The sequence below is a fragment of the Dromiciops gliroides genome, chromosome 1 (genome assembly GCF_019393635.1).
Source record: "Dromiciops gliroides isolate mDroGli1 chromosome 1, mDroGli1.pri, whole genome shotgun sequence".
NCBI lineage: Eukaryota > Metazoa > Chordata > Mammalia > Microbiotheria > Microbiotheriidae > Dromiciops > Dromiciops gliroides.
Window position 1 is genome coordinate 458,917,533 of NC_057861.1, and position 25,032 is coordinate 458,942,564.

At 37.3% G+C, this 25,032-nt stretch overlaps 1 protein-coding gene across 3 annotated transcripts; it reads left to right on the forward strand.

Annotated features, from left to right (window-relative positions):
- The first annotated feature begins 8,345 nt into the window (after positions 1–8,345).
- Positions 8,346–23,948, forward strand: RFESD (Rieske Fe-S domain containing). 3 transcript variants are annotated; one of them, XM_043975940.1, is made up of 4 exons: positions 8,346–8,473; positions 19,211–19,393; positions 19,482–19,516; positions 22,549–23,948. In XM_043975940.1, exons 2-4 carry the CDS (start codon positions 19,216–19,218, stop codon positions 22,846–22,848), a joined length of 513 nt encoding a protein of 170 aa, XP_043831875.1. In that variant the 5' UTR covers positions 8,346–8,473; positions 19,211–19,215; the 3' UTR covers positions 22,849–23,948. The 3 variants fall into 3 exon arrangements, with proteins under 3 accessions (XP_043831875.1, XP_043831876.1, XP_043831874.1); XM_043975941.1 differs by having other exon boundaries at positions 8,377–8,515; XM_043975939.1 differs by lacking the exon at positions 8,346–8,473 and adding an exon at positions 8,685–9,038.
- The last annotated feature ends 1,084 nt before the right edge of the window (positions 23,949–25,032 follow it).

Consider the following 25,032-nt stretch of genomic DNA (forward strand, 5'->3'; position numbering starts at 1 on the left):
AATATTAGAGCCAAATTCCAGAGCACCCAGATTAAAGAGAAAATATTTCAAGTAGCCAGAAAGAAACCATTCAAATACCATGAAGCCACAGTCAAGATCATATAAGATTTAGAAACTACCATAAAGAAGTGGAGGGCTTAGAATATCACATTCCAAAGGGCAAAGGAGTTGGCATTACAACCAAGCATAACCTACTCAGCAAAACAGTATAATCCTGCAAGGGGGAAAAATGAATATTCAATGAAATAGAGGGCTTTCAAGCATTCCTGATGAAAAGATCAGAGCTGAATAGAAAAGTTGACTTTCAAATAAAAGAATCAAGAGAAAGATAAAAAGGTAAACATGAAAGAAAAATCATAAGGGATTCAATAAGGTTAAACCGTTTACCTTTCTATATGGGAAGATGATACATGTATCTTAAGAACTTCATCATTGTTAGGGCAGTTAGAAGGAATCTATATAGAAAGAAGGAATGGGAATGAGTATGTTGAAATTATCTTATAAAATGGATAGGGAAAAAGGGGAATACTCTGGGAGAAGGGGGAGGGTAAAGAAGAATGGAGAAAATTATCTCACGTAAAATAGGTGCAAAAGGAAGAGCTTCTATAGTGGAAAGGGAAATGGTGAAGGAAGAGGGGGCAGGTTCAATGCTTAAACCTCACTCACATCTAAATTGGTTCAGAGGGAAAACATATACATATATATGTATATATATACATATATACATACATACATACTCAATTGGTAACAGAACACTGTCTTACACTACAGGGAAGTAGAAAGAGAAGGAGATAAGAGAGGGGGAGGGGTGATAAGAAAATAAGGCAGGTAAAAGAAGTCAGTGGTCAGAAGCAAAACAGACTTTAGAGGAAGGACAGGATAAAAAGAGAAAGAGAAGCATAAACAAAAGAAAACAGGATGGAGGGAAATGCATAGTTACTGATTATAACTGTGAATATGAATGGGATAAACTCACCCATAAAACAGAAGTGGATAGCAGAGTGGATTAGAAACTAGAATACAGCAATATGTTGTTTACAAAAACAACAACAACAACAAAAACCCACTCCAAACAGAGAGACACATTCAGAATTTGTTTGTTTTTTTAAAGGGGCTGGAGCAGAATCTATTATGCATAACTGAAGTAAAAAAGGCAAGGGTAGGGGCAGCTAGGTGACACAGTGGATAGGGTACCAACCTTGGATTCAGAAGGACCTGAGTTCAAATTTGGCCTCAGACACTTGACACAAACTAGCTGTGTGACCCTGGGCAAGTCACTTAACCCCAATTGCCTCACCAAAAAAAAAAAAAAAAGGCAAGAGTATCAATCATGATCTCAGAAAAAGCAAAAGCAAAAATAGACCTAATTAAAAGGATAATAAAGTAAAATAAAAGGATAAAGTCAAGGAGATGATTAGAAGCTTAGAAAAGTTAAATATGATAGACCTCTGGAGAAAACTGAATGGGAATAGAAAGGAAGATACCCAGGCACCTTGTGAAGGTACCTTCACAAAAACTGACCTTGTATTAACATATATAAACCTCACAACAAAATGCAAAAAAAAAAAAAAAAGTAGAATTATTAAATGGACCTTTTCAAACCATAATGCAATAAAAATTACATTTAATAAAGGGCTGTGGAAACATAAATTAAAATTAAGTGGAAACTAAATAATCTAATCCTAAAGAATGAATTGGTCAAATAACAAGTCATAGAAACAATAATTTCATTAAAAAGAATATAACAGGGGCAGCTAGGTGGCGCAGTGGATAAAACACCGGCCCTGGATTCAGGAAAACCTGAGTTCAAATCCAGCCTCAGACACTTGACACTTACTAGCTGTGTGACCCTGGGCAAGTCACTTAACCGCCCCACCACCACCGTTGTCCCACCCCCCAAAAAAGAATATAACAATGAGAAAACATTCCAAAATGTTTGGGACTCCACCAAAGCAGTATTTAGGGAAGAATTTATATCTCTAAATGCATATATCAATAAAAGCGAAAAAGAATAGATCAACAAATTAGACAGGTAGCCAAAAAAAAAAAAAAACACTAGTAAAAGAATAAATTGAAAATCCCCAATTAAACATCAAAATGGAAATCCTCAAAATTAAAAGGAAGATTAATAAAACTGAAAGTTTTAAAATAATGAATAAGTAAAACTAGGAGCTGGTTTATGAAAAAAAAATAGATAAACCATTGGTTAACTCGATTTTAAAAAGGAAAAACAATCCCAAATCACCAGTATAAAAAATGAAAGGGTGGGCAGCTCGGTGGCACAGTGGATAGAGCACCAGCCCTGGGGTCAGGAGTACCTGAGTTCAAATCCGGCCTCAGACACTTAACACTTACTAGCTGTGTGACCCTGGGCAAGTCATTTAACCCCAATTGCCTCACTAAAAAAAAAAAAAAATGAAAGGGGTGAATGTACCACCAATAAAAATGAAATTAAAGCAATTATTAGAACTGACAATCTAAGGAAAATGGATGAATATTTACCAAAATATAAACTGCCTAGATTAACAGAAGAGGAAATAGAATACTTAAATAACCCTATCTTAGAAAAAGAAATTGAACAAGCCATCAATGAGCTGCCTAAGGAAACAATAAGAAAAATAGAGAACCAGATGGCTTCACTAGAACTCTATCAAACATTTAAGAAACTAATTGCAATACTATAAAAACTATTTGAAAAAATAAGAGTACTACCAAATTCCTCTTATAACACAAATATGGGTTGACACCTAAACCAGGGAGAGCAAGAAAACTATAGACCAATTTCCTTAATGAATATCAATGCAAAATTTTAAAATAAAATGCTAGCAAGGAGATTACAGCAATATGCCACAAAAGTCATACACTATGATTAAGTGGGATTTATGCCAGAAATGTAAGGCTAGTTCAATATTAGGAAAACTATCAGCATAACTGACCATATTAATAATAAAAACAACAAGAATCATATGATTATATCAATAGCAGAACTGTTCTATTTTTTGTTCCACAGATAAGACAATTCATCTCCCTCCAGCTCCAATCTCTGTTTTTGTGTGTTGTTTTTTTTTTTTAATACTGGCTGTCCCCCATTCGTGGAGTGCCCCTCCCCTCTTACATTTGCCTCTTCCTTGACCTTCTTCAAGACTCAGTTCCAAGCCTACCTTCTAAAGGAATACTTTTTCCTAGTCCCTGTAAGTGTATATACCTTCTACGTTATTGTTGGGTTTTTTTAGTCAATTAGTTATGTCCAACTTTGTGACCCTATTTGAGGTTTTCTTGGCAAAGATACTGGAGTGATTCGTCATTTTCTTCTCCAGCTCATTTTACAAATGAGAAAACTGAGACAAAAAGAGTGAAGAGACTTGTCCAGGGTACCACAGCTATTAAGTGTGTGAGGCTAGACTTGAACTCAGGTTCTCCTGACTCCAGGGCTGACACAATATCCTCTGCTCCACCTGGATGCTTCATACATATATTGTATGTATTTATATATTGACGCCTCCCCACCCCACCCCATCCATTAGAATAGGAACCTCTTGAGAACAAAGATTTATTCTTATTTTTATTTTTTGCCTTTCTTTGTATTCCTAGTGTTTAGCGTACTAGCTGGAGTATTGTACTTAATAAATGGTTTTTAAGTGGCTGACCGATAAACAGATTAGTTTCTTCTTCTTCCTCCTCCTCCTCCTCCTCTTCGTCTTCTTCATCTTCTTCTCTTTCCTCCTCCTCCTCCTCATCTTCTTTCTCCTCCTCTTCCTCATTCTTCTCCTCTTCCTCTTCTTTCTTCTTCTCCTCCTCCTCCTCTTCTTCCTTCTCCTCCTCCTCCATCACCTCCTCCTCCTTCTTATTTTCTTTTTCTCAATCTCCTCCTCCTACCTCTAACATTATGTGAGCCTTCTTTTTAATCACTGCCCTATAAAAGAAAGGAGACAAATATATAATAGAAAAAAATATATATATATGTAATTCAGCTTCCATATATAGTTATGTAGAAGCCAGGGGACCCTCTCATTGATGGGCAGTGGTTAAAAAGACAAGCTTGACTTGAAATGGGATGAAAACAATTAGAGCAGGAAATAAAAACAGATTAAATGTAAGGTGGAATTAGTGGAAAGCTATCAAAACAAAATCGGAATTTTTTTATGTAGAAGAATGAGATCTGTAGTAACACAATTAAAATACAACTTCTCAAGGTGTTTTTTTCTCCCGTAGTTGTTCATCTACTGAACCACTCAGAGATCAAATGTAGTTAGGTGGAGTAATTAACCTAAGATTATCTTTGGAAACTAAAATGAAAGGGAATAAGCGCAAGCAAACCAAATTTTAACTTTCTAGGATGGATTTTAAAGAAGGGATTAAAAGGAGAGAAAGTTTAAAAACAGTGATCAAGGTCAGAGTTAGGCAAAGAGAAGAGGTGTAGAGAATTATGAATAAATTTCAATTACATATTATCAGTGTTCATCATATTCCAAAGTTTCTATTGTAGCTCTAGTCTTTTCATCAAAAAATACTTGGAAATCCTCTGTTGCATTAAAGGTCAATTCCCACCCCCCCCACCCCCACTCCTGTATGATTATATTGAGTTTTACTTGGTAAATTATTGTTAGCTGTAAATCCATATCCTTTCCCTCTTGGAATATTATATTCCAAGCTCTCTGTTCTTTTAGTGGTGACTGCTAAATTGTGTGTGATCCTGACTGAGGCTCTTGGGTACTTTAATAATTTCTTTCTGGTTATTTGTAGTAGTTTTTCTTTTACCTCAGTGCTTTGGATTTTGACTAAAATATTCCTGAGAGGGGTTTCTTTCTGGAGGTGACTAGTAGATTCTATTTCTACTTCACCCTCTGGTTCTGAGATCTAAGCAATTATTTTGTTTCAAAATTTTTTAAGATATGACATCTCAGCTTTTTTTTTTTAGTCATAGTGTTCAGGTGGTGCAATGATTCTTAATTTTTTTTCTCCTTTGCTTTCTAGGTTGGTTGTTTGTACTATGAGATATTTTACATTTTGTTCTATTTTTTCAGTCTTCTGACTTTGTTTTTAATATTTCTCATTGTCTCAGAATTACTAACATCTATGTGGTCTGTTCTAATTTTCTTACCTTTCATTTCTTATCCTTTTTTTTCCCTCAAGCACTGATTTCATTGATAAAATCACTTTTAACTCTTGCTTCATCTCTTCCAGGAAGTCCAGTTAAATCTGTGCCCACACTGTGTTTTTCTTTGAGGGTCTGCTTTTGGATGTGTAGGAGTAATTCTCTTCTGGGTTTGTGTCTTGAGTGCCCCTGTAATGACAATAGATTTTTAATAGTAGCATTTTGTTTGCTTATTCTTTTAGCCTTCTTCTTGTCTTTGAGCTTGATGTTAGGGAAAGGCTCTGTACACTTCTGGAAGAAAGGTCTGGGCTGCTTTTGTTGATGCTTTCTTGGAGGTATTGAATATTGTGTTATAATAGGATCTCAGGGACAGCTCAGGCTGGGGACCTGCAAGCTATTGGTATTCTCTAAGTAGTCTGATCCAGGGCAAAGTCCAGTCACTGGCCTGAATTCTACATGTTCTTGACCTGGCTTTAGGTCTGAGCAACATACCTGTGGGCTTGCATTTAGTTGAAATGCCATTAGACTGCTGTTAGACTCGGCCACCTTCAGCCATCTGGGAAACTGCTGGTTCAGAGAGGCAGAACTGCAAGCTTCTCTTTGGCTTGGAAATTCTACACCATTTATTCTCCTGTAGGCTTTGGACAGGTCTAGGAGCTGGAACTGAAACCTGCCTCTGTTCCTGAGTTCTAAGTTTTAGAGCTGCCATTTACTTCTGAACTTGCTCCTCTTTGGGAACATAGCCTAGGGCCATGACCACTCCTTACCCTGGAATGCCCTCCCAGGTACAGGTTCCCTACTGAGTTTACTCTGGGTATATGACCCAGAACTGGGCAGTGTGTGATGAAGTGTCCAACTGTCACCTGTTCCCACACTCTGCAAGAGGTCAGGGTGCCCCAGTAAGGGTCTTGTACCCCCCTTGCCCTGTTGCGCAGCCTCTCCCTGGATTCAGTGCTTCACTTGGCATGTTTCTGGCCAAATCCCATCCACAAAGTCCGCAGACATCTCTGTCTCCATATGATGACCTGGGCTGGAAAAATGACTCATAGCAATTTTTTTTCTTGGATTTCCCCATCTGGATTTGACCAATGAAACAGATTATGTACATGAGACCCAGGAGCAATTGAACATAATAGCATGGCATTCAATAATTTCATAAGAACTACAGCTAGTGGGGTAAGAATACTAGTTTAGTGACAATTGTTAGAGGAGTTGTGGAAGGATAAACACACTAATATACTGTCAGTAAAGCTGTGTAGGGGGGAGACTTTGAAAGACTTAGGAACACTGATGAATACAATGTCCAACCACTCCTTTGTTGGTTTTGGAGGAAACTCAATTCATTCTCCTATGGTGATGTCCCAGCCTGAAAAACTACTGCTTGCTGCTTCCCACCTCCCTGCCACCTCCACCCTGGAGTGATAATGATTTGTTTACGTGCTGACACTGAGCTGCTACCTGTTTCTGCACTGTTACTGCCATCTGCTGTTTACCAGGGAGCTGCCAATTGCCATTGGCTGTTTCTCCACTCCACCACTACTGCAATATGCTGTTTCTGCCCTAAGTTTCCACTGCCATAAATGCTGCTTCTTCACTGAATTGCAGCTATTAGGCATCCTTAAACAATTTAGCAACAAGTATTTTGGGTAGCTATTTATTCAGAGTCCCTGCTAATACTAACTAAAACCTTCCTCTTTGTAATTTCTACTCAGGAGCTAAGCAGAATAAACCTCATCTTTCTTCCCATGTGGCATCACTTAAGATATATGAAGAGGGGGCAGCTAGGTGGCGCAGTGGATAAAGCACCAGCCCTAGATTCAGGAGTACCTGAGTTCAAATCCGACCTCAGACACTTGACACTTACTAGCTGTGTGACCCTGGGCAAGTCACTTAACCCTCATTGTCCCACAAAAAAAAAAAACAACAACAACAACAAAAGAGATATATGAAGATAGTGATCTTATGTTACCTCACCCCCACCTCCTTATCCATTCTTCTTCTGTAGATACTGCAGCTTGTCAATGCCCCTCCTAAAATAGGATGCCCCACATTAGACACAACACTAGACAAAGAAGAGTAAAGCAAGACTTTAATTGACCTATTTGTGGACATTTTACTTGAATTAATGCAACCTAAGATGGCATGGGGCGGGGCAGGAGGGGAACGGGCTGCTCCACAACATTGATGACAATGAAGTCCTTTTCACATGAAAAGCTGCCTAGCCAGGTCTCCTTAATCCTGTCTTGACTTTCTCCATGAAGCCTTCATAAAGTACTCACTCTAAGCCCCTGTATTTTTATCTTTCTTTTCAGAATTAACATACTGTTGTTTGTCCTACATTCTCAAAGAGGACCATGACATTGGGGTGATGTTATGACTTGCACTGAATTGGATTTGAGTGAGGGAGTGCTATGCAAGATCACCAACCTCACTCTCTCCTCCAGAGCCATCTGGGTCCAGTAGCAAGATATACATCAGGATGATTAGAGATGGGCCTGCATGTTTAAAGCAATTGGGGTTAAGTGACTTGCCCAAGGTCACACAGCTAATGAGTATCTGAGGTGAGATTTTTTTTTTGAGGTGGGATTTTAAGTCAGGTCCTCCTGACTCCAGGGCCAGTGCTCTATCCACTATGCCACCAAGCTGCCTCTATTGGAGTTACCAATATATGGAGACATATTCTTGAATAAGTAAATACAGGAGATGATATACAAGGTGAGGGGTTGGGCATTAACAACTGGGAAAATCAGGAAAGGCTTCTTGAAGTTGGCACTTGAGCTAAGCCTTGAAAGCACTTGCAAGAGGTGGATGTGAGGACACAGCAAGAATGGAGGGAGAAGGATGAGGAGGGGGAAGAAGAGGAAGAGAGGGAGGAGGGGGAGTAGGGGGAGAAAGAGGAGGAGGAGGAGGAGGAGGAGGAAGAAGTTGCTAGCATTCCAGGTGGCACTTTAAAAAATTTTAAAGCATTTTGGAAATAATATCTCATTTGGTCCTCACAAAATCCCCAGAAGGCAGGTGCTATTATGAACCCATGTTACAGATAAGGAAGCTGAGGCTAAATGACTTGGAAGGATCACACAGTTAAGTGAGGCTGGATTAAAACTTGAGTCCTCACCAGGTACAGCATACACCACTTGGCCTAGAGCAGTTCAAAAAGCAGAGGGAGGGGACAGGACTGGGAGAGGGGAGGAGTTCATAAATTAATAGCCTGCCACCCGGCAGTGCCACCCAGCCTCCAGACACTCCGTTCCAGGTCACGTGCACGGTGGCTCCGCCCCCTTGGAGAATGAATGGTCCCAAGGATTCAATCTACGTGGACCTCCGGACTTTGGGAGCCGCTGCACCCGCGTGGCGCTACTTTGTTTTCCCTGGACTGAGGTGCCCGGGCGGGGAAGGGGGAGGAGGAGCTACGCGGGTCGGGTTCGTACAGTCCTCGCGGACGGACTCGGGAGGCCCCGTTGGGCGGGGTGGGGGAGGGGCAGGGCGCAAGGAGGCCGAACTGCTTCCTACTTCCGGCGTGCGCGTGGATTGGCGCTTGGAGCCCGCTGAACGCACGGGGCGCTCTCCTCCCGCGGTCTGGGCGCGCTCCCTCAGCTCGCCCGGCTTCCCCAGAGCGGCGGCCCTAGATGTCGGGGCGAGCGTGAACCCCGTTGCTCCCTGATTGGGGGTGGGGCCGGGGGCATATTTCTCATTATTCCCGAGCCCAGGCCACCTGCCCTGGGGAACCCGGCGGGCCCAAATTCCTCAATTTCACACGAGCCCGGGGGCTGATTGTAGGCCTCACAGTCGCCGGAGGGTGGTCTCCGTACAAAGTGTCTGAATCAGGAACAGTTTAGGGACAATTAAATAACTTGCTCTGGAACATTAGCAGGCTTAGGTTTGGGGCCCAAGAAGGGAACTTTAGTCATTTAGATCTGCGATGCAGAAAGCAAACAAGCAAGAAGTAAGTGTGTGTGTGTGTGTGTGTGTGTGTGTGTGTGTGTGTGTGTGACCTGTAAATTAATGAAACTATATAGTAGGACAGGGTATATTTATATGGAGTAACAGAACAAAGGGAACTTATGAGACTGCCCTTAGGTATAGAAGGTACTTAATTCTAAATAGAAACCACTTAATATAAATGGATCATTTTATGTAATAACCTAAAATCCAGGGAATAAGGTGGGGAATCTTTGGGAGGGGATAACTTTGTTTGGAGGAGATCCATAAAACAATCCAGAGTCTGGAATTGACAAAGATTGGTTAGCCCCAGGCAATTCATTAGCCTGGGAATGCGGAGTACGCAGGGATCAGTCCTCAGTATATTATCTTTATCACTATGTAGGTGTATATATATGTGTGTTTATATACATGTTTATATATATGTATATGTTTATATACAAACTTGTATATAAACATAAAGCCAGTCAGCTAAATGAGTATGTGTATTATGCATGCTCTTTTTTACTTTTTTTGGTCTGTTTTCTTTTGCAACATGGCTAGTATGAAAATGTTTTGCATGACTTCACATGAATAATACCATTCCTTGCCTTCTCTAGGAGGCAGGTATGGTGGGAGGGAGGTAGAGAATTTGTCCCTCAAATTTTTTTTAATGATTTTTTAAAAAATCACATGTAAGTATATGTGCACATATACTTTATGTAGGTGACTGGCTGTCACTCATAATTTACTTACCTAAAAGAAAAAAAAACACATCAATATAAACCAACTAGTTTATAGTTTGCTATACAGTCATGTTAGTAAATTTGTATCTCACATCATCAGCTCATCAAATTTACCCATGACACCAAGTCGAAAAGGATAGATAAAATACTGGTTGAGCCAAGATCCTAAAAGATCTTCGTATACCAAAGCCTTGGGCTGAATCTAATAAAATGAAATTCAGGAGGGATGAATTTCAAGTCTTGCACTTAGGTATTAAAAAAAAATCAGCTTCACAAATACAGGATGGAGGGAGCATGGTTAGTTGGACAGCAGGTGTTCTGAAAAAGTTCTAAAGTTTTAGGGGAAAACTATATGAATCATCGGTGTGATGTGGCATCTTTGGTGATAAGCAGTTCAGTTCAAGGTCTTATTAGGAAATGTCTTGATAAAATCTCTCAAAAGGGGGGGTGGGGATCATTCCAAAATTAGAGAATAGCTGAAGATAAGGTCTGTATCCATTGTTGCATAGTTGCGGTCAGATAAGTCTTTGACTTCAGAGTTACTGATTCCCTGCATATCCAGGTGGGGTAAACCTATACTCCAGGTCATTCCTAGGATTGTTCGTGTGTTAGCCAATGAAGCCAGTCCTCATACAGTTGTTCTGGTTACCTGAATAATGGGGGGGGGGGCTCAAGTAAATCAAGGTATCCATTTTCACACTCTCAACATATATTTGTGAAGGTAACCTATGCATATCGCAAATACTTAACTACTATTATGACTGTGTGTGTATATATATATATATATATATATACACACATAAATATAAATAGAAGATACCTGGATTAATGGAATTTATAGTCTAATTTGGAAAACATACATATATTTCAGTAAAATGTGTTTATTTAGGTGTGTGTAGTATCATTATTACATATACTTTTTTGTATAGATACCATATATTCATATATAGCTACTATACATGCATACATACCTCTGTATAAAAATCAGCCACATGTAAAGATACCCACACGCTTAATGCTAGTGCCTTCTCTTTGAGATTATCTTAAACTTATCCTGTATATATTTTGTTTGTACATAGTTGGCTCCTCTATTAGGCCTTTGAGTTTCTTGAAGGTATGGATGTTTTTTCCTTTCCTTGTGCCCCTAGTGCTTAGCATGTACCTGGCATACAGTAAGCATGTTATAAATGTTTATTGACTTGACACACTATATTTTTCAAGATGAAAAATAATATACCTTTTGGCCTTCTACCTTTGTGTTGTATGACGTTTTTATTTTCAGGGTACTTTCAGTAGCATGCTACATATTTTTACCATTTGCAAGCCTTACAAATCTTTAGCTATGTTGTTACTTTTCAAGTAAGCAAGCATGTCCTTTCCTTGAAGAAATCAACAGAAATTTAAAATCTTTTTTTGTAGGGGGAAGGGGGGCCAGGGCAATGAGGGTTATGTGACTTGCCCAGGGTCATACAGCTAGTAAGTGTTGCGTCTGAGCTGTATTTGAACACAGGTCCTCCTGAATCCAGGGCTGATGCTCTATCCACTGCACCACCTAGCTGCCCCCCAAATTTTAAATCTTAACAGTCTTCCATTCACCTTTGAAATTTCTTTTTTCCTTTCCTTTCCTTTTCTTTTTTCTTTTTTCTTTCTTTTTTTTTTTTTTGGTGAGGCAGTTGGGGTTAAGTGATTTGCCCAGGGTCACACAGCTAATAAGTATCCAGTGTCTGAGGTCGGATTTGAACTCAGGTCCTTCTGAATACAGGGCTGGTGCTCTATCCACTGTGCCACCTAGCTGTCCCACCTTCAAAATTTCAAGAGTTATTTTTCCATGCTCTGTTGCTTAACAGGTTTATGGTGACTTCTTTCACTTGAGTTAATCCAGTAATATACTGAACCCTACCCATCAGGTATCATTGAGGGATAGAAAGAAATAGAAGATATTACCTGCAAAAAAGGTAAACAAAACATTGGAAAGAACACAGAAAGAACCGAAGACACTTTTACACAGTAACATATTAATTAGTGTAAATTAAGATAGAATTTACAGTACATAACTATTAAGTAGTCATGTAGGGTTTAATCATGGAAAGTTTCCAAGAGGAAATGAGTTTCAAGGCTGGTTCCAGAGATGAGGACATAAATCAGTGGGAGAGAGGCAATCATATGTGCAAAGACACAGAAGTGAAAACTAGAAAGTTGTGGAGAACTGAGTATGAGTATGGCTGGAGCCTCTGTTCTCCTGAATTATGTTTTTAGAGCTCTAAGTGATCCTAAATGGTCATCTAATCTAACATCTTTACTTTGTAGATGAGAACTTGTCCAAGATGGAATAGGTGGTAAGCATGTCTGACATCAAAGCTAGCATTTTTCTAGTGTAATACACTAGATAAGAGAGGTTACTGATAGTGCTTGATGTTGAATGTTATGAAGAGTCTACATTTGATCAAATAAATGAGATAGGGTCTTTGATAAAGAAGAAATCAGATAACCAGGACAGCCTTGAAAGTAAAATTGAATTTATTATATATTTGAAAAGTTCCATACTATAAAGATTTGCAGCTTTGTATACAATTCTCTCTTTATAGTATAAACAGAAATACTTATTTTATTTGGTGTTTCTTAAGAATTTGTTTAAAAGGATGTATGGGAAATGTCTGCACTCCCTCCTTTTTTTTTATTGTCAATTGAGGGATAGCACCAAAAAAAAACAACCCCAAAAAACAAAAACAAAAACCCTGACCTACCACTGAGAGAAAAAAAAGTTTCTAAAGTTTATCAACTCTGAAGCTGAAGGCAAGGGTGTGGCCTTCTTAAAGACAAGATCTGATAATTTTATGTAGGCTGAATCCCAACAGTTTGAACCTATTAGCCTTGTGTACTGTGCAGTAACCAGTAAGTAATTTTAGTTTTCCTGCTTTCATTATGTCTTCTTTGGCTCTTGTGTATGAGATATTCACTTACAGATGCTTAGGAAGTCCAAAAGAGTTTAATAGACTTAGTTTAATGTGTTATAATTATATTCATCCTAAATTTATTCCCCAGCTCCTCTGTGTCTAATATAGATTGTGAGACCACTGGAATTAATTATGTACGGTGTTGTCACTCAAAGTTAGAGAAAGGAAAAAATTTTCTTTTTTTAATGGAGTTAATGGCTATTATGAAATATTTTCCTTCTCAATACTAACAATTGGATGAATTAATCTGTCACTTTTTTCCAGTTAAGATTGTGTTGTTTTAATATGGAATTAAGATAGATTAAAATGTGTAGGGAAATATGAATAATACATTAAAATGACAGTAATTAGATTGGCTTTGTTTACAGCAGTCTGAATGGGCAAGGATAGTCACATTAACTTTTCATTAAGACATGGAGCTGTTAATTATGAATAGTCACTAAATATAAGAAGTAATGACATTTATTTTGCCCACAAAGAAACCAATTATAATGAAAAGACAAGATAAGCATTTTATAGTGTGAAAAAGAATAAAGTTCCTTAAACCTTTATCATTCTGCCCACAGCTTTCTTGTGTTCTTATCATCTCTTGCCAAAGCAAAGTCCACTTTAGCCTTTTCTTCTAACCTTGAAAGAAGCTGAAACTGTTGTAAATTCCTGTGAATTTGCCAACTCTATTTCCTGTGACTAAGAAAATAGTGTATTTTGTTTTTACTTTCTTTTGGACTTAATTGCTGTAATTTTGATGTTATTATGCATTATGTTATTTGCATATTTGTTATTTGTATGGTGCTGGTGGTTTTTCTATTTATTTTTTTAATCGGGAATACCTTCTGCTTCTTCCGTAATGCCCAGTTTTAACTGAACTCTAAAGTCTTCATCCCTATTAGCGCTGTAGACAGAATATTCTTTGTAGATAAGGTATTTTATCCCCCTCTCCACTTTTCCCGTGAGACAGGGTCACTGTCTAGACATAAATTAATATATAAACTCAATCTCCAGAAAAGGTATTTTGAAATTAGGAACTAGATTTGACTTCTCCTACCTGCAGCCCCCCCCCCCCATCCCCACCCTACCCCCTCCTTCAGTCCAAGGCAGAATGATGTAGTGGAATGATGAGCCCTGGATCTCTTAGAAAGGAGCTGGTTCAAATTCTGGCTCTGCTGCTTACAACATGTTTGATCTTAACTTCTGTGTCTGTATGTGTTTATTTGTAAAAGGACACTTTAAATTAAACACCTAGATATTTTCTCGTAAAATAACTTGTTACTCTGTATGGCTTTTTCACTGTGAAGAAGTAAGACACTTCACTATGTCAACCATTTACTTTTGCCTTGGATTTCCTTGACCTTCTAGAGCAGAAGTCTTGTCTCTGGCAATAGAAGGTCCTTGATCCTTTAGCATTTCACTGCTGAAGTCCAAAAGAAAGCAATTGAAGATCACTCTCTACCCCATCTCTTTTTCTTGTTGTGTAGCTCATATTTTAGAAGTAAACTTTTCCAATGCTTTTAGGAATTTATATAATCTCTAATTTAGCAATTCTCTTTGTAAAAATCATCTGAATGGATGCATTGGATTTTATATATATTTTGGTGGAAAAGGGTTTTTGTTTTTCAAAGACATAGTTTACTCTCATTTATCTTAGAGAAAAGGGAAAAACATGAAATATTTAAATCCACATTTAATCTGAAAATTTGAGACAAAAAATTTAAACTTTTTAGACAATGAGACTTATCATCACAACTTAATAGTAAATTTGACTAACGTCAGATTTCACCTTATCACTCCTGTTAATCTTCAAGAGTAAGTGCAAATAAACTAGTTATAAAAGGTAGTTTCTGTACGGGAAAGAATAATCTAGGCATTTTAGCAATACACAAGTCAACTTTATGGCTTATCAGAGTTTTGGGTTTTTTTGTTTGTTTGGTTTTTTTGTGTTTTGTTTTTTTGGTGAGGCAGTTGGGGTTAAGTGACTTGCCCATGGTCACACAGCTAGTAAATGTCAAGTGTCTGAGGCTAGATTTGAACTCAGGTCCTTCTGAATCCAGGGCTGGTGCTCTATCCAATGCGCCACTTAGCGTCCCCTTAAAGTTTATTTTTGGACTGAACCCTTAAAAATTTTGTCATTGATGTCTTTTATGTACAGCATGGCACAGCAGAAAGAGAATAGGTCTGACTTATAGTCAGAGACATTGGTTCAGGCCATTTGACTCTGGGCAAGTCATTTTATTTTTTCAGTGCTCTTAAGAATTCTCTAAACTCTCTGAGTTGCAGAGCAGGTTCCGAATATTTACATACTAGCAATCCTCCATTAAAGTCCTACTGCAGCGTTTCATTGTTGCATGGCAATAACTTTGGGTTCACTATGTCAGGAAAATTTTTTAAGTCCGACGGAAGAACAAAAACAACAACGTTTCCAGGCTGAAGCAAATAGGTTTATTGAGAGAGGGTTAGTCCCCCAACAAAGCCAATAGGTTTATTGAGAGGGTTTTAGCCTCCCAATAAATCCGGTCATTCAAGCATTGGGCCTGAAAGACCCAGAATTACAAAATTCATAGGTTTATATACCCTTCCAAAATTTACACTTGTACAGCATTATATCATTAGTTGTGCTTCTGAAATTAAAACATATTCTTAGGAAATATGAGGAACTACCTAAATGATCATAAATGTCAGCATTATGATGACAATAGGGTGGGTTATTGTCAGGCCACTGGTCAGCAACGTGAACTCTTTATAGAAAAGTATGTCACTCGTGATTATTAAAATATAGCATTGCTGACTACTAGATCTTGTGATATTACCTAATGCTTGACATTGGAAAATTAGGAAATATAAGAAAAGACTTGATCTTTTGACCTTATGTAATCTATATTAAATAGAATAAATCACAATTTTTTAGTTAATATATTGATTATTATCTTAAATCACTTATAACTATGGTAAATCTCTTATAACTAAGGGATGGGGAAAATCTCACTCACAACTAATGCTATGATCTTAGAGCTCAAGCTCTATATTAAGTTGGAAAGACTTCAAGTACAGGCCCAGTGATGGATTCTGTGTTTTGTCACACAAAGACTAGTCTAATTAAGCTTGGAAAGGCTTATCACCAGAAGGTGAGCCAACAATTAAGAAAACTTTAGCCATAGCACCTCTTATTCTACAAGTGTTAATAGTTTTCAAACAACAAACACTTCCCAACTGTGGGGACCAATTTTTAATTGGGGAGTGCTAGCTAAGCGGCTCGCCGCAATATTGGGGCAAGGAAGGAGACCGGCAGCCTCCCTCAAAACAGAACAAGATTTATTTTAACAAGAATGAACTTAAAAAACAAAACAAAACACAAAAAGGATCAGTAGGATAAAGGGAAAGGAAATAAAATGGGGAAAGGGAAATTATAATACCTGAAAAAATACCACCGCTCAGGAATCAGCTGAAAATATGCAGCAGAATGCCTGTTGTTTTCCAGCTTCCACCTCAAATGCCCAATTCTCCTCCCCCAAACCTAGAAACACCCCCACACAGCCCCAGCCAATGGGATGGCCACTCTCACAGTCACATGACTGCCCTCACTAGGCTTCCAATCATTATAATTTTGCCAGGCCCTTGTAGGCCGTCAGCGAGTGGTGATGACTTGAGGTGCCAGAGCCCTGGCAACGGCTACAACCAGTGGGTGGAGCACAGTGCGGTTTTCGGAGCCCCAGGCGGAGGCATAAAAACCTCAAATAACAATTAATTCTTTACACAACAGATATCAAAAGACCTCCCTTTTCCAACCCCCCCCCCCCTCCAAAAGCACATTCCCTAAAATCCACTAATTATTAACAGAACAGACATGTCCCTTAACTTTGACAATATATTGCTAATATTGGCCTTTCTATTGACTGGAGCATTGTTGCTTCTCTTAAGGGGTGCCCTGAACTTGGCTTTTTGAGTTGCCATATTTTCCAGAAACATTGGACCCAGAATATGTAGTAGACCCTGAATATGTCAAGGAAGAAACTTCCCCTGAGCTGGCATAATTTGTTGCTGGACCCCCGTGTGTCCTTTGGAGGCAAGACAGGCTCCAATTTTCTGTGCCAGTCTAGGATAATGCTTGTGCAGCTGAGGTCTCCTATCTTCATAGTCTAGCACAAAGCTTCTTAAAAACTGTGAGTCTTAAACTGAATGGGGGGGGGTGTGTGTGAAAAATTTGGCAATAGTAAAAGGTTATATATACCTATTTTATATGTCTATATTCCCATCGTCACATAAAATTTCTCAGGCGAAAAGGGGTTTTGAGTGGAAAAAGTTTAAGAAGCCCTGGTCTGTCAGTTCCCAAAGGAAAAGAGTAAGGCTTTTGCCATCATTTTGCTTCTCCCCGTGGGGAGTGATCTCATCCTCTTTTCCACCTTTCTCCCTCCTTTCTTGTACCCCATTCCTTCCTTTGTCCTGCTATTATAAAAATGAAAGCTTCTGTGAAGACTGGGTTCCGAATGCACATTCATTTCTCTTATAATTAACCTGGTTTTCCCATAAGTCTCCTGACCTTGTGCTTGCCTATTGACACTTCTCATTGTTGACTTAAAGTCAAAGGATCACAGATTTAGAGCTTGAAGGGAATTTAAACTTCATCTATTCAAACCTCCTCTTTTTAAAAGGAAAACTTGAGAGTAATTTGCTCAAGTTCACACAGCGAGTCAGTAAAAGACTTTATTTTTATAAATAACTTAATATTCTAATAAAAGTATTGGTTTATGGGGCGGCTAGGTGGTACAGTGGATAGAGCACTGGCCCTGGAGTCAGGAGTACCTGAGTTCAAATCCGGCCTCAGACACTTAACACTTACTAGCTGTGTGACCCTGGGCAAGTCACTTAACCCCAATTGCCTCGCTAAAAAAAAAAAAAAAGCATTGGTTTAGAAAAACTACAACTAAATACAAACTAAGTACCTTTGTAATTGCTTTTAAAACTCTAGATTTTCTTTCTCTTATACCTTGAATTTAGGGCTTCTGTTTTCTTCCTTTTCCTCCTCTTCTACCTAGTTTTTAATTTAAAGGAAAACATACTGATTGCTTTTGTAACACTTGTGAGCACTAACTGCCCTTATTCCTCCCTGCCAAAGACTATGGCCTGGAGTTCTTAAACCTTTTGGTCTCAATGCCCCTTTACCCTCTTAAAAGTTATCAAGAATCCCAGAAAGTTGGGGGCAGCTAGGTGGTGCAGTGGATAAAGCACTGGCCCTGGATTCAGGAGTACCTGAGTTCGGATCCAACCTCAGACACATGACACTTACTATCTGTGTGACTCTGGGCAAGTCACTTAACCCCCATTTCCCTGCAAAAAAAAAAAGAATCCCAGAAAGCTTTTGTTAATATGCTTTTATCTGTCAATATTTGTTGTATTAGAAGTTAAAATTGATAAAATTTAAAATGTTAATTTATTCATCTTAAATAATAATAATAAACCAATTACATGTTAACACTAATAACATTTTTTATGAACAAAAACAGTAAGGAGAGTGGCATTGTTTTACATATTTTTACAAATATCTTTAAGGTCTGGCTTAGTAGAAGATAGATTCTCATATCTGCTTCTGCATTCAATCTATTGCAATATATTGTTTTGGTTGAAGTATATGAAGAAAACCCAGCTTCAGATATGAGGTTGGAAAAGCGAAGGGTATTTTAATAGGCAAGTAACATCTCAGTAAAGTCAGACTCTTCCTTTAAGGGTCTTGAACATCCTCAAGGGTCCCTGTATCATACTTTGAGAACCAGCAGTCTAGAGTGCTAAAGCTCTGAGTACCTGTATGCTTTTTTCCTTCTTTGTAATTCTGAGCTGTCCTTCATATATAGTGGTGGCATATAACAGTTGGATGCACAATTCAGCCGTAATTCACTTAGAGTCTCTCTCTCCTGAAGATTATACCTCCACTGAAGAACCTTACTTATTCCTTTTAGGTACCCTCCTTCAAAAACTTTGCTTCTTAGAGGCCAAGACCTTTTTTTTTCTAACATTTTAGTTACCAAAAAAAACCCCCAAAACCCAAACCCTTACAGACTTTTAAAAGATCTTGTAAACTTCTTTGCATTTTCTGAGAGTTACATTTGTTACCATGACAGTAGAAAGGAAAATCAGTAATGTCTCCAGAAGTGGCTCCTGCCACTAATAGAAAGAAGTTAGCAATAATTTACTGATATTCCCTTCCGTAAATAGTGGCTTTGCTAGAGACATTAGGTTAATGGAGGAGGAAGAATGTGGAAACTCTTGGTAAGACAGCATATCTAGTTTTACCAACTGTTTATCTTAGGAAAAAATAAAATATTTATTTTAGAAAAGCCAATAAGGATTTTGTGTTTATAAGAATTTTATGTTCATAAGGAAAAATCTCTTATTCATTTGGAAATCTTTGTTTTTTATACAGCATAATTAACTCTGTATTGGTTAAGGTTAAGGTTAAGACCATACTTATTAGTTATTTAGTGTATTTTTTTTTCATTTATTTTATTTAGCAAACATGGATCTGCAAAACTCTACACAAGATCCTGAGACAACAGAAGATAATTCTCCCGTCTATGTTGGCAAAGAAGACGACCTTAAAAAATCTCAGAGAATGACAGCTGTAGTCCATGACAGAGAAGTTGTCATTTTTTATCACAAAGGAGAATATCATGCTATGGATATTCGCTGTTACCGTAAGATTTTTACATATGTTCTCTTTGTGGTTATATAGTTAACTATGAAGCTGTTTTTGTTGACCAGATGTTGTATTCACTATTTCAGATTCAGGAGGACCTTTACATTTGGGAGAAATAGAGGTACGTATAAACTAATTTTCAACAAACTCGGATAATGTTTTTCTATTTCTTAATATTTTCATTGTTTAGTATTTTATTAATCTTTTGGCTGTCAAAACTAGTGGGGAACATAATTATATTTACTTTAGAATGTAATTTGGCTTATATGTGAATATCAGTATGAATATTTCCCCAGAAATTACAAGGTCCTTCTATTACCTGATCCTTCCACTTTTTGTTCTCACTTAAACCCACGTGGAACTAGAAAGTTGAGTCATAATTCAAGTAGCAAGTAGAAATCATTTTCATTCTTGTAACCTCTTGAAGTTGAAAGGGAACAGAGCATTTATATTATCTGAAGACTTTTTTTTTTGCTTTAAAAAAACTAAGCACTTCATAGTGCTTTACAAATATATTTAAAGTATTTTTAATGTGTAAGATATTTCTTCAACTGATAGATTTCAAACTCCTTAAATAAAAACAGGTTAAACAACTTCCTCAGTGTCACACATTGGTTCTGTAGTGGAACTTGGAATAAAAATCTTTGAATTTCACTGATTTTTGTAGTATGAGAAGGAACAAGCATTTAGTAAGCCCTTACTATGTGCAAGGCACTGTGCTAAGAGCTTTTCAAATATTATCTCATTTGATCCTCAACAATCCTGTGAGATAGGTGCTATTATTATTCCCAGTTTACAGTTGAGGAAAATGAGGCAGACAGAGGTTAAGTGACTTGTTCACAGTTATACAACTTAACCCATCTGACATCTGAGGCCAGATTTGAACTCAGGTCTTGCTGACTTTAAGAACTGCAATTCAGTTCATTTAGTAAATATGTATTGAACACCTATTATACACCCTAGCTCCCAGGTACATGGTTAGTATTAATGCTCTAAAACCAAGATTAACTAACTAAAATGTAAAAAATATTTTGTGGGGACGGCTAGGTGGCACAGTGGATAAAGCACCAACCCCAGATTCAGGATGACCTGAGTTCAAATCCAACCTCAGACACTTGACACTCACTAGCTATGTGATCCTGGGCAAGTCACTTAACCCTCATTGCCCCACCAAAAAAAAAAAACAAAACAAAACTTGTGAGATCACTTATTTCAGGGAGAAAATTGATCAAGTACTTCTAACATATATTTGATGGTGGTATGTGATAGAAAAGAAAAACTTCTTTTCTTTCATTCATTTTGGCATTTATATTTCAGATGGGTGATCAACTGTCTTTTAAAAAATAATGTGAATATAGTAATTCTTTTTGAGTGTGATTTTATTATTAATAGTTGACTTTTATATAGTGCTTTAAGCTTTACAAAATATCTTATACACATTGTCATTCAATCCTATCAAAGACCCTGTGAAGTATATAACTATTATCCTCATTTCGTAGATGAGGGAATCAAGGCTCATAGAGGATAAGTGACTTGCCCATGGTTACAAAGTTAGTAAAGTGTCAGAGGTAGGATTCAAGCCTAGGTTTTTCATGACTTCAGGCCCAACGCACTTCTTGCTACACTTATAAGTAAAGTTAGGTCTCTATTAGAATATAAGCTGTTTCCCAATTGATAGTCAGGGGATATGAATAGGCAGTTTTCAGATGAAGAAATCAAAGCTATCAACAGTCATATTAAGAAATGTTCTAAATCACTAATAATTAGAGAAATGCAAATTTAAATAACTCAGATACAGCTTCGCACCCCTAGATGGCTAAGATAACAACAACAACAACAACAACAACAAAAAACGGAAAATAACAATTGTTGGAGGTGATATGGGAAAATAGCTACACTATTGTCCTGTTTTTAGAGTTGGTCTAAGTATTCTGGAAGGCAATTTGAAACTATGCCCCAAAGTCTTTTCAATTATATATACCCTTTGATGCAGCAATACTGCTTTTAGGGAGATCAGAGTAAGAGGAAAAGGACTCATATGTACAAAAATATCTATAATAGCTCTTTCATGGCAAAGGATTGGAAACTGGGAATGCTTATTAAGTGAGGAATGACTGAACAAATTATGATATATGAATGTGATGGGATACTATTATGCTATAAGAAATGAACGAGGTGGTTTCAGAAAAACTTAGGAAGAGCTGTATGAACTGATGCAAAATGATGTGAGCAGAACCAGGAGAATAATTTATATAACAGCAATATTGAAAATATAATCAACTCTGAAAGACTTAGTAGGGGGCAGATAGGTGGCTCAGTGGATAGAGCACTGGCCCTGAGGTCGGGAGGACCTGAGTTCAAATCCAGCCTTTGACACTTAATAGCTGTGTGACCCTGGGCGAGTCACTTAACTCAATTGCCTCACCCCCCCAAAAAAAGACTTAGTAACTCTAATCAACACAATGACCCCCCACAGTTCCAAAGTACTTATGATGAAGCATGCTATCCACCTCCAGATAGAGAATGGATGGACCTGGAGTGCAGATTAAAGCATGTTTTCTCTTTCTTGCTTTTTTTTTTTTGAGGGGGATCGAGGCTTGACTAATGTCATTATATTTATAATAGATTTTGTTTTTCTTTCCTTCTAATTGAGTAGAAAAGGGAAAGGTGGGGTGGGGAGGGGGTCGGGGAACTGAAAAAAAAAAAAGTCTGCAAAAAGCCCCAACAATTCAAGCTGCTTGGGAGCATGAACTATTATCATGTTAGTGATTGTATTTTCAGCACCTAATAGTGCCTGGCAGGTAGTTGGCATTTAGTAAATGCAAGTTAATATAGTTCTTATTTTACAAATCTTGTTGCCTTGCTACCTACCTCCTTTCAAAGAGGTGATAAGACTCAAGATACAGATTGAAACATACATTTTTGGACATGACTAATGTGAGACTTTGTTTTGCTTGATTATTCAAATTTTTTTAGTGATTTTGTTGTTTTGTTTTTCCTTCTGTTTCTAATTGGGATTGGTGGGAGGAGAGAAAACAAATTGCTAAATGAAAAAATAAAATAAAATAAAAATTACATTAAAAAAATCTTTATGTTTAATGGAGAATTTGGGATTCCAAAATGTTAAATCTACTTAATCATTTTCTTTCCCAGGATTTTGATGGTCGGGCATGTATTGTTTGCCCCTGGCATAAATACAAAATTACTTTATCAACAGGAGAAGGACTGTATCAATCTATAAACCCTAAAGATTCATCAGCAGTACCCAAATGGTGTTCCAAAGGAGTAAAACAAAGGATCCATACTGTGACTGTGAAAAATGGGCATATTTATGTGACTCTTTCTAAGGCTTCAGATTTTAAGTGTGATTCTGATTTCTATGCCACTGGACAGTTTAAAGTAATTCAAAGACCTTCTACTCTGAAGAAAGTTCCTGATTTTAAAAATACATGACAACAGTGAAACAAAATATTTCATATATGTGGAAAGAAGTATTTTTAGGAAATTCTATACAACAGGCAATAAATAGAATTAACCTGGTATAAATGTATCTTTTTTTTTTTAAATCAACAAAATGATAACTCAGGGAAGCATAAACAGGAATGTAGTATGAAACAAAATCTGATACATTTTTCCTATCAGAATATTCATTGATATAACCTTGCTTAAAAAACAAAAAACAGAACAAAACAAAACAAAACAAAACAAAAAAAACCCTGGCTATATGCTCCTCATTCAGTGTGAATGTCATTTCATAGAAAAAAATAATGAGGCTTAAGGAAGTTTTATATAAGCCACACAAGCATTAAGTAACAAGAGTCAGGATTTGAACCCAGGTCTTCTGATTCCAGTTCCTGAGGACCAGAGTTCAAATCTTGACTGTCCAAAGCTTTAAGCTATCCAAATATTGTTATAGCTACAATTCCAGAGATCTTGGCCAGGAGTCAATGAAGCCTATGTTTTTGAGGATGTGGCCCAATTAGTTGTCAGTGAACTTTGTTTTTGAGCAATTCATGAAAATACCCAATAATTTTCGTCATTCCTGCCCCCACCATGAGGGTCTAGCCTCCCCAGGTGAATGCTTGCCACAATTTGGAAAGCTCTGTCCTAAGTGGATACAACTAGAAATCTTTCCCTAGGTTAAGTTGCAAATCATAATTGATAAATAAGGTGCATATCTTAGTGGATCTGCTTTCTCCTTTCCTGCTTACCTATTAATTATTCTATCAAGGAAAAATATATCACTATGTATACGCTCACCCCATCAGTGATGAAAAAAGAAAGGCTTTGTACATAAAAAGACCCCACAAAAAGTCATTAAAATAGAATTTTACACTTGTAACTTTCTTATAATAGTGATGAAGAGCACATTTGCTCTCTGTTGTTTCCTCATTTTTTCCCCTAAGACTGGGCAATAGATAAATTGTTTTTCAGTGTTAGTGGGGCCAGTTTTCCCTACTGGGAAGCTTTTATGAAGATTTTGGAAGAGATGGTTGATTTGTATGAAATATTATATAAAACCTCAATTTTCTATATAAATACCCATGTTGTCATATATTAAATCCACTTCTGTCTAGAAAGTTATATCTTTTCTTTCTCATGCTCATCATAAAAAAGACTTTATATAAAGATGATAAGAAGAAAGTCCTTCCATAGACCAAAATATTTATGTCATCACTTTTTATGATAGCAAAGAATTAGAAACAAAATAGTTGTCTATCATTTTACAAACAGCTAAATATTAGTATATTTTTTTTTGTAAGAAATGACAAGTAATGAATTCAGCGAAACATGGAAAAATCTATATGAACTGATTAAAGTGAAGAAAACAATAAATACAATGAATACCAAAAAAGAAAATACTACATACAATGACTATAATATTGTAAACAGAAAGAATTTTTAAAAAAACAAAAACGAATATTGCAGAATTACAAAGAATATGCATGGCTTCTATTGCAGAAGTGAGAGAGCCAGAAGTGTGATATATTACACATTTTTTAGACTTTTTTGATGTATAGATCAGCTTTGCTGATTTTTTTTCTTTCTTTTTTTGGGTGTTTAATAAAAATATTACTTGTTCAGTGGGTTGACTCTGGGAGGAGGAAAGAGGAGATACTGTGGGAAATTTTGATGCAGTAAAAAACCCCAATAAAATAATTTTTTAAAAAAAGCAGATATGAAGACAGAAGAACATAGATGTTAAGTTTGGGAAACAAATGACAAGCCTGGTATGGAGACAGCATATAGGAGGGATTGGGAACTTTGATGTCTGCTAAAGCTGACCTGCCAAAAGCAGAGCAACTGATATTTTTAGCTTGCTTTGATTGTGATTTCATCCTGTGAAAGAGGGAGAAAACAACAAGGAAACTACTGCTCTGCAGCTGATTCTGACCAACCAGGAAGTGCTATTTGTTGAAGTGGAAGTGATCAAAATATAGGATAAGTGAGTGTGGTTAAATCATCTTAGGACTCATAATAGGAGAAGATAAAGTTAGGTATCTCCTGACATGCATCTAGATTTAGACAAGCAAATTTCAGAGAGTTCAGAGAGAGTATGTAGAATTCCAAAGTGTAAAATTCTGCAGAGGAAGTCAGTGCTAAACATTTGGGAAGTTCAAATTTCTGAAGATGCAA

Coding starts and splice junctions, on each gene's coding strand:
- RFESD (XM_043975940.1), top strand. CDS start 19,216: ATGGATCTGCAAAACTCTACACAAGATCCTGAGACAACAGAAGATAAT. Junction 19,394..19,481: donor TATGGATATTCGCTGTTACC/GTAAGATTTTTA, acceptor TCACTATTTCAG/ATTCAGGAGGACCTTTACAT. Junction 19,517..22,548: donor TACATTTGGGAGAAATAGAG/GTACGTATAAAC, acceptor TTTCTTTCCCAG/GATTTTGATGGTCGGGCATG.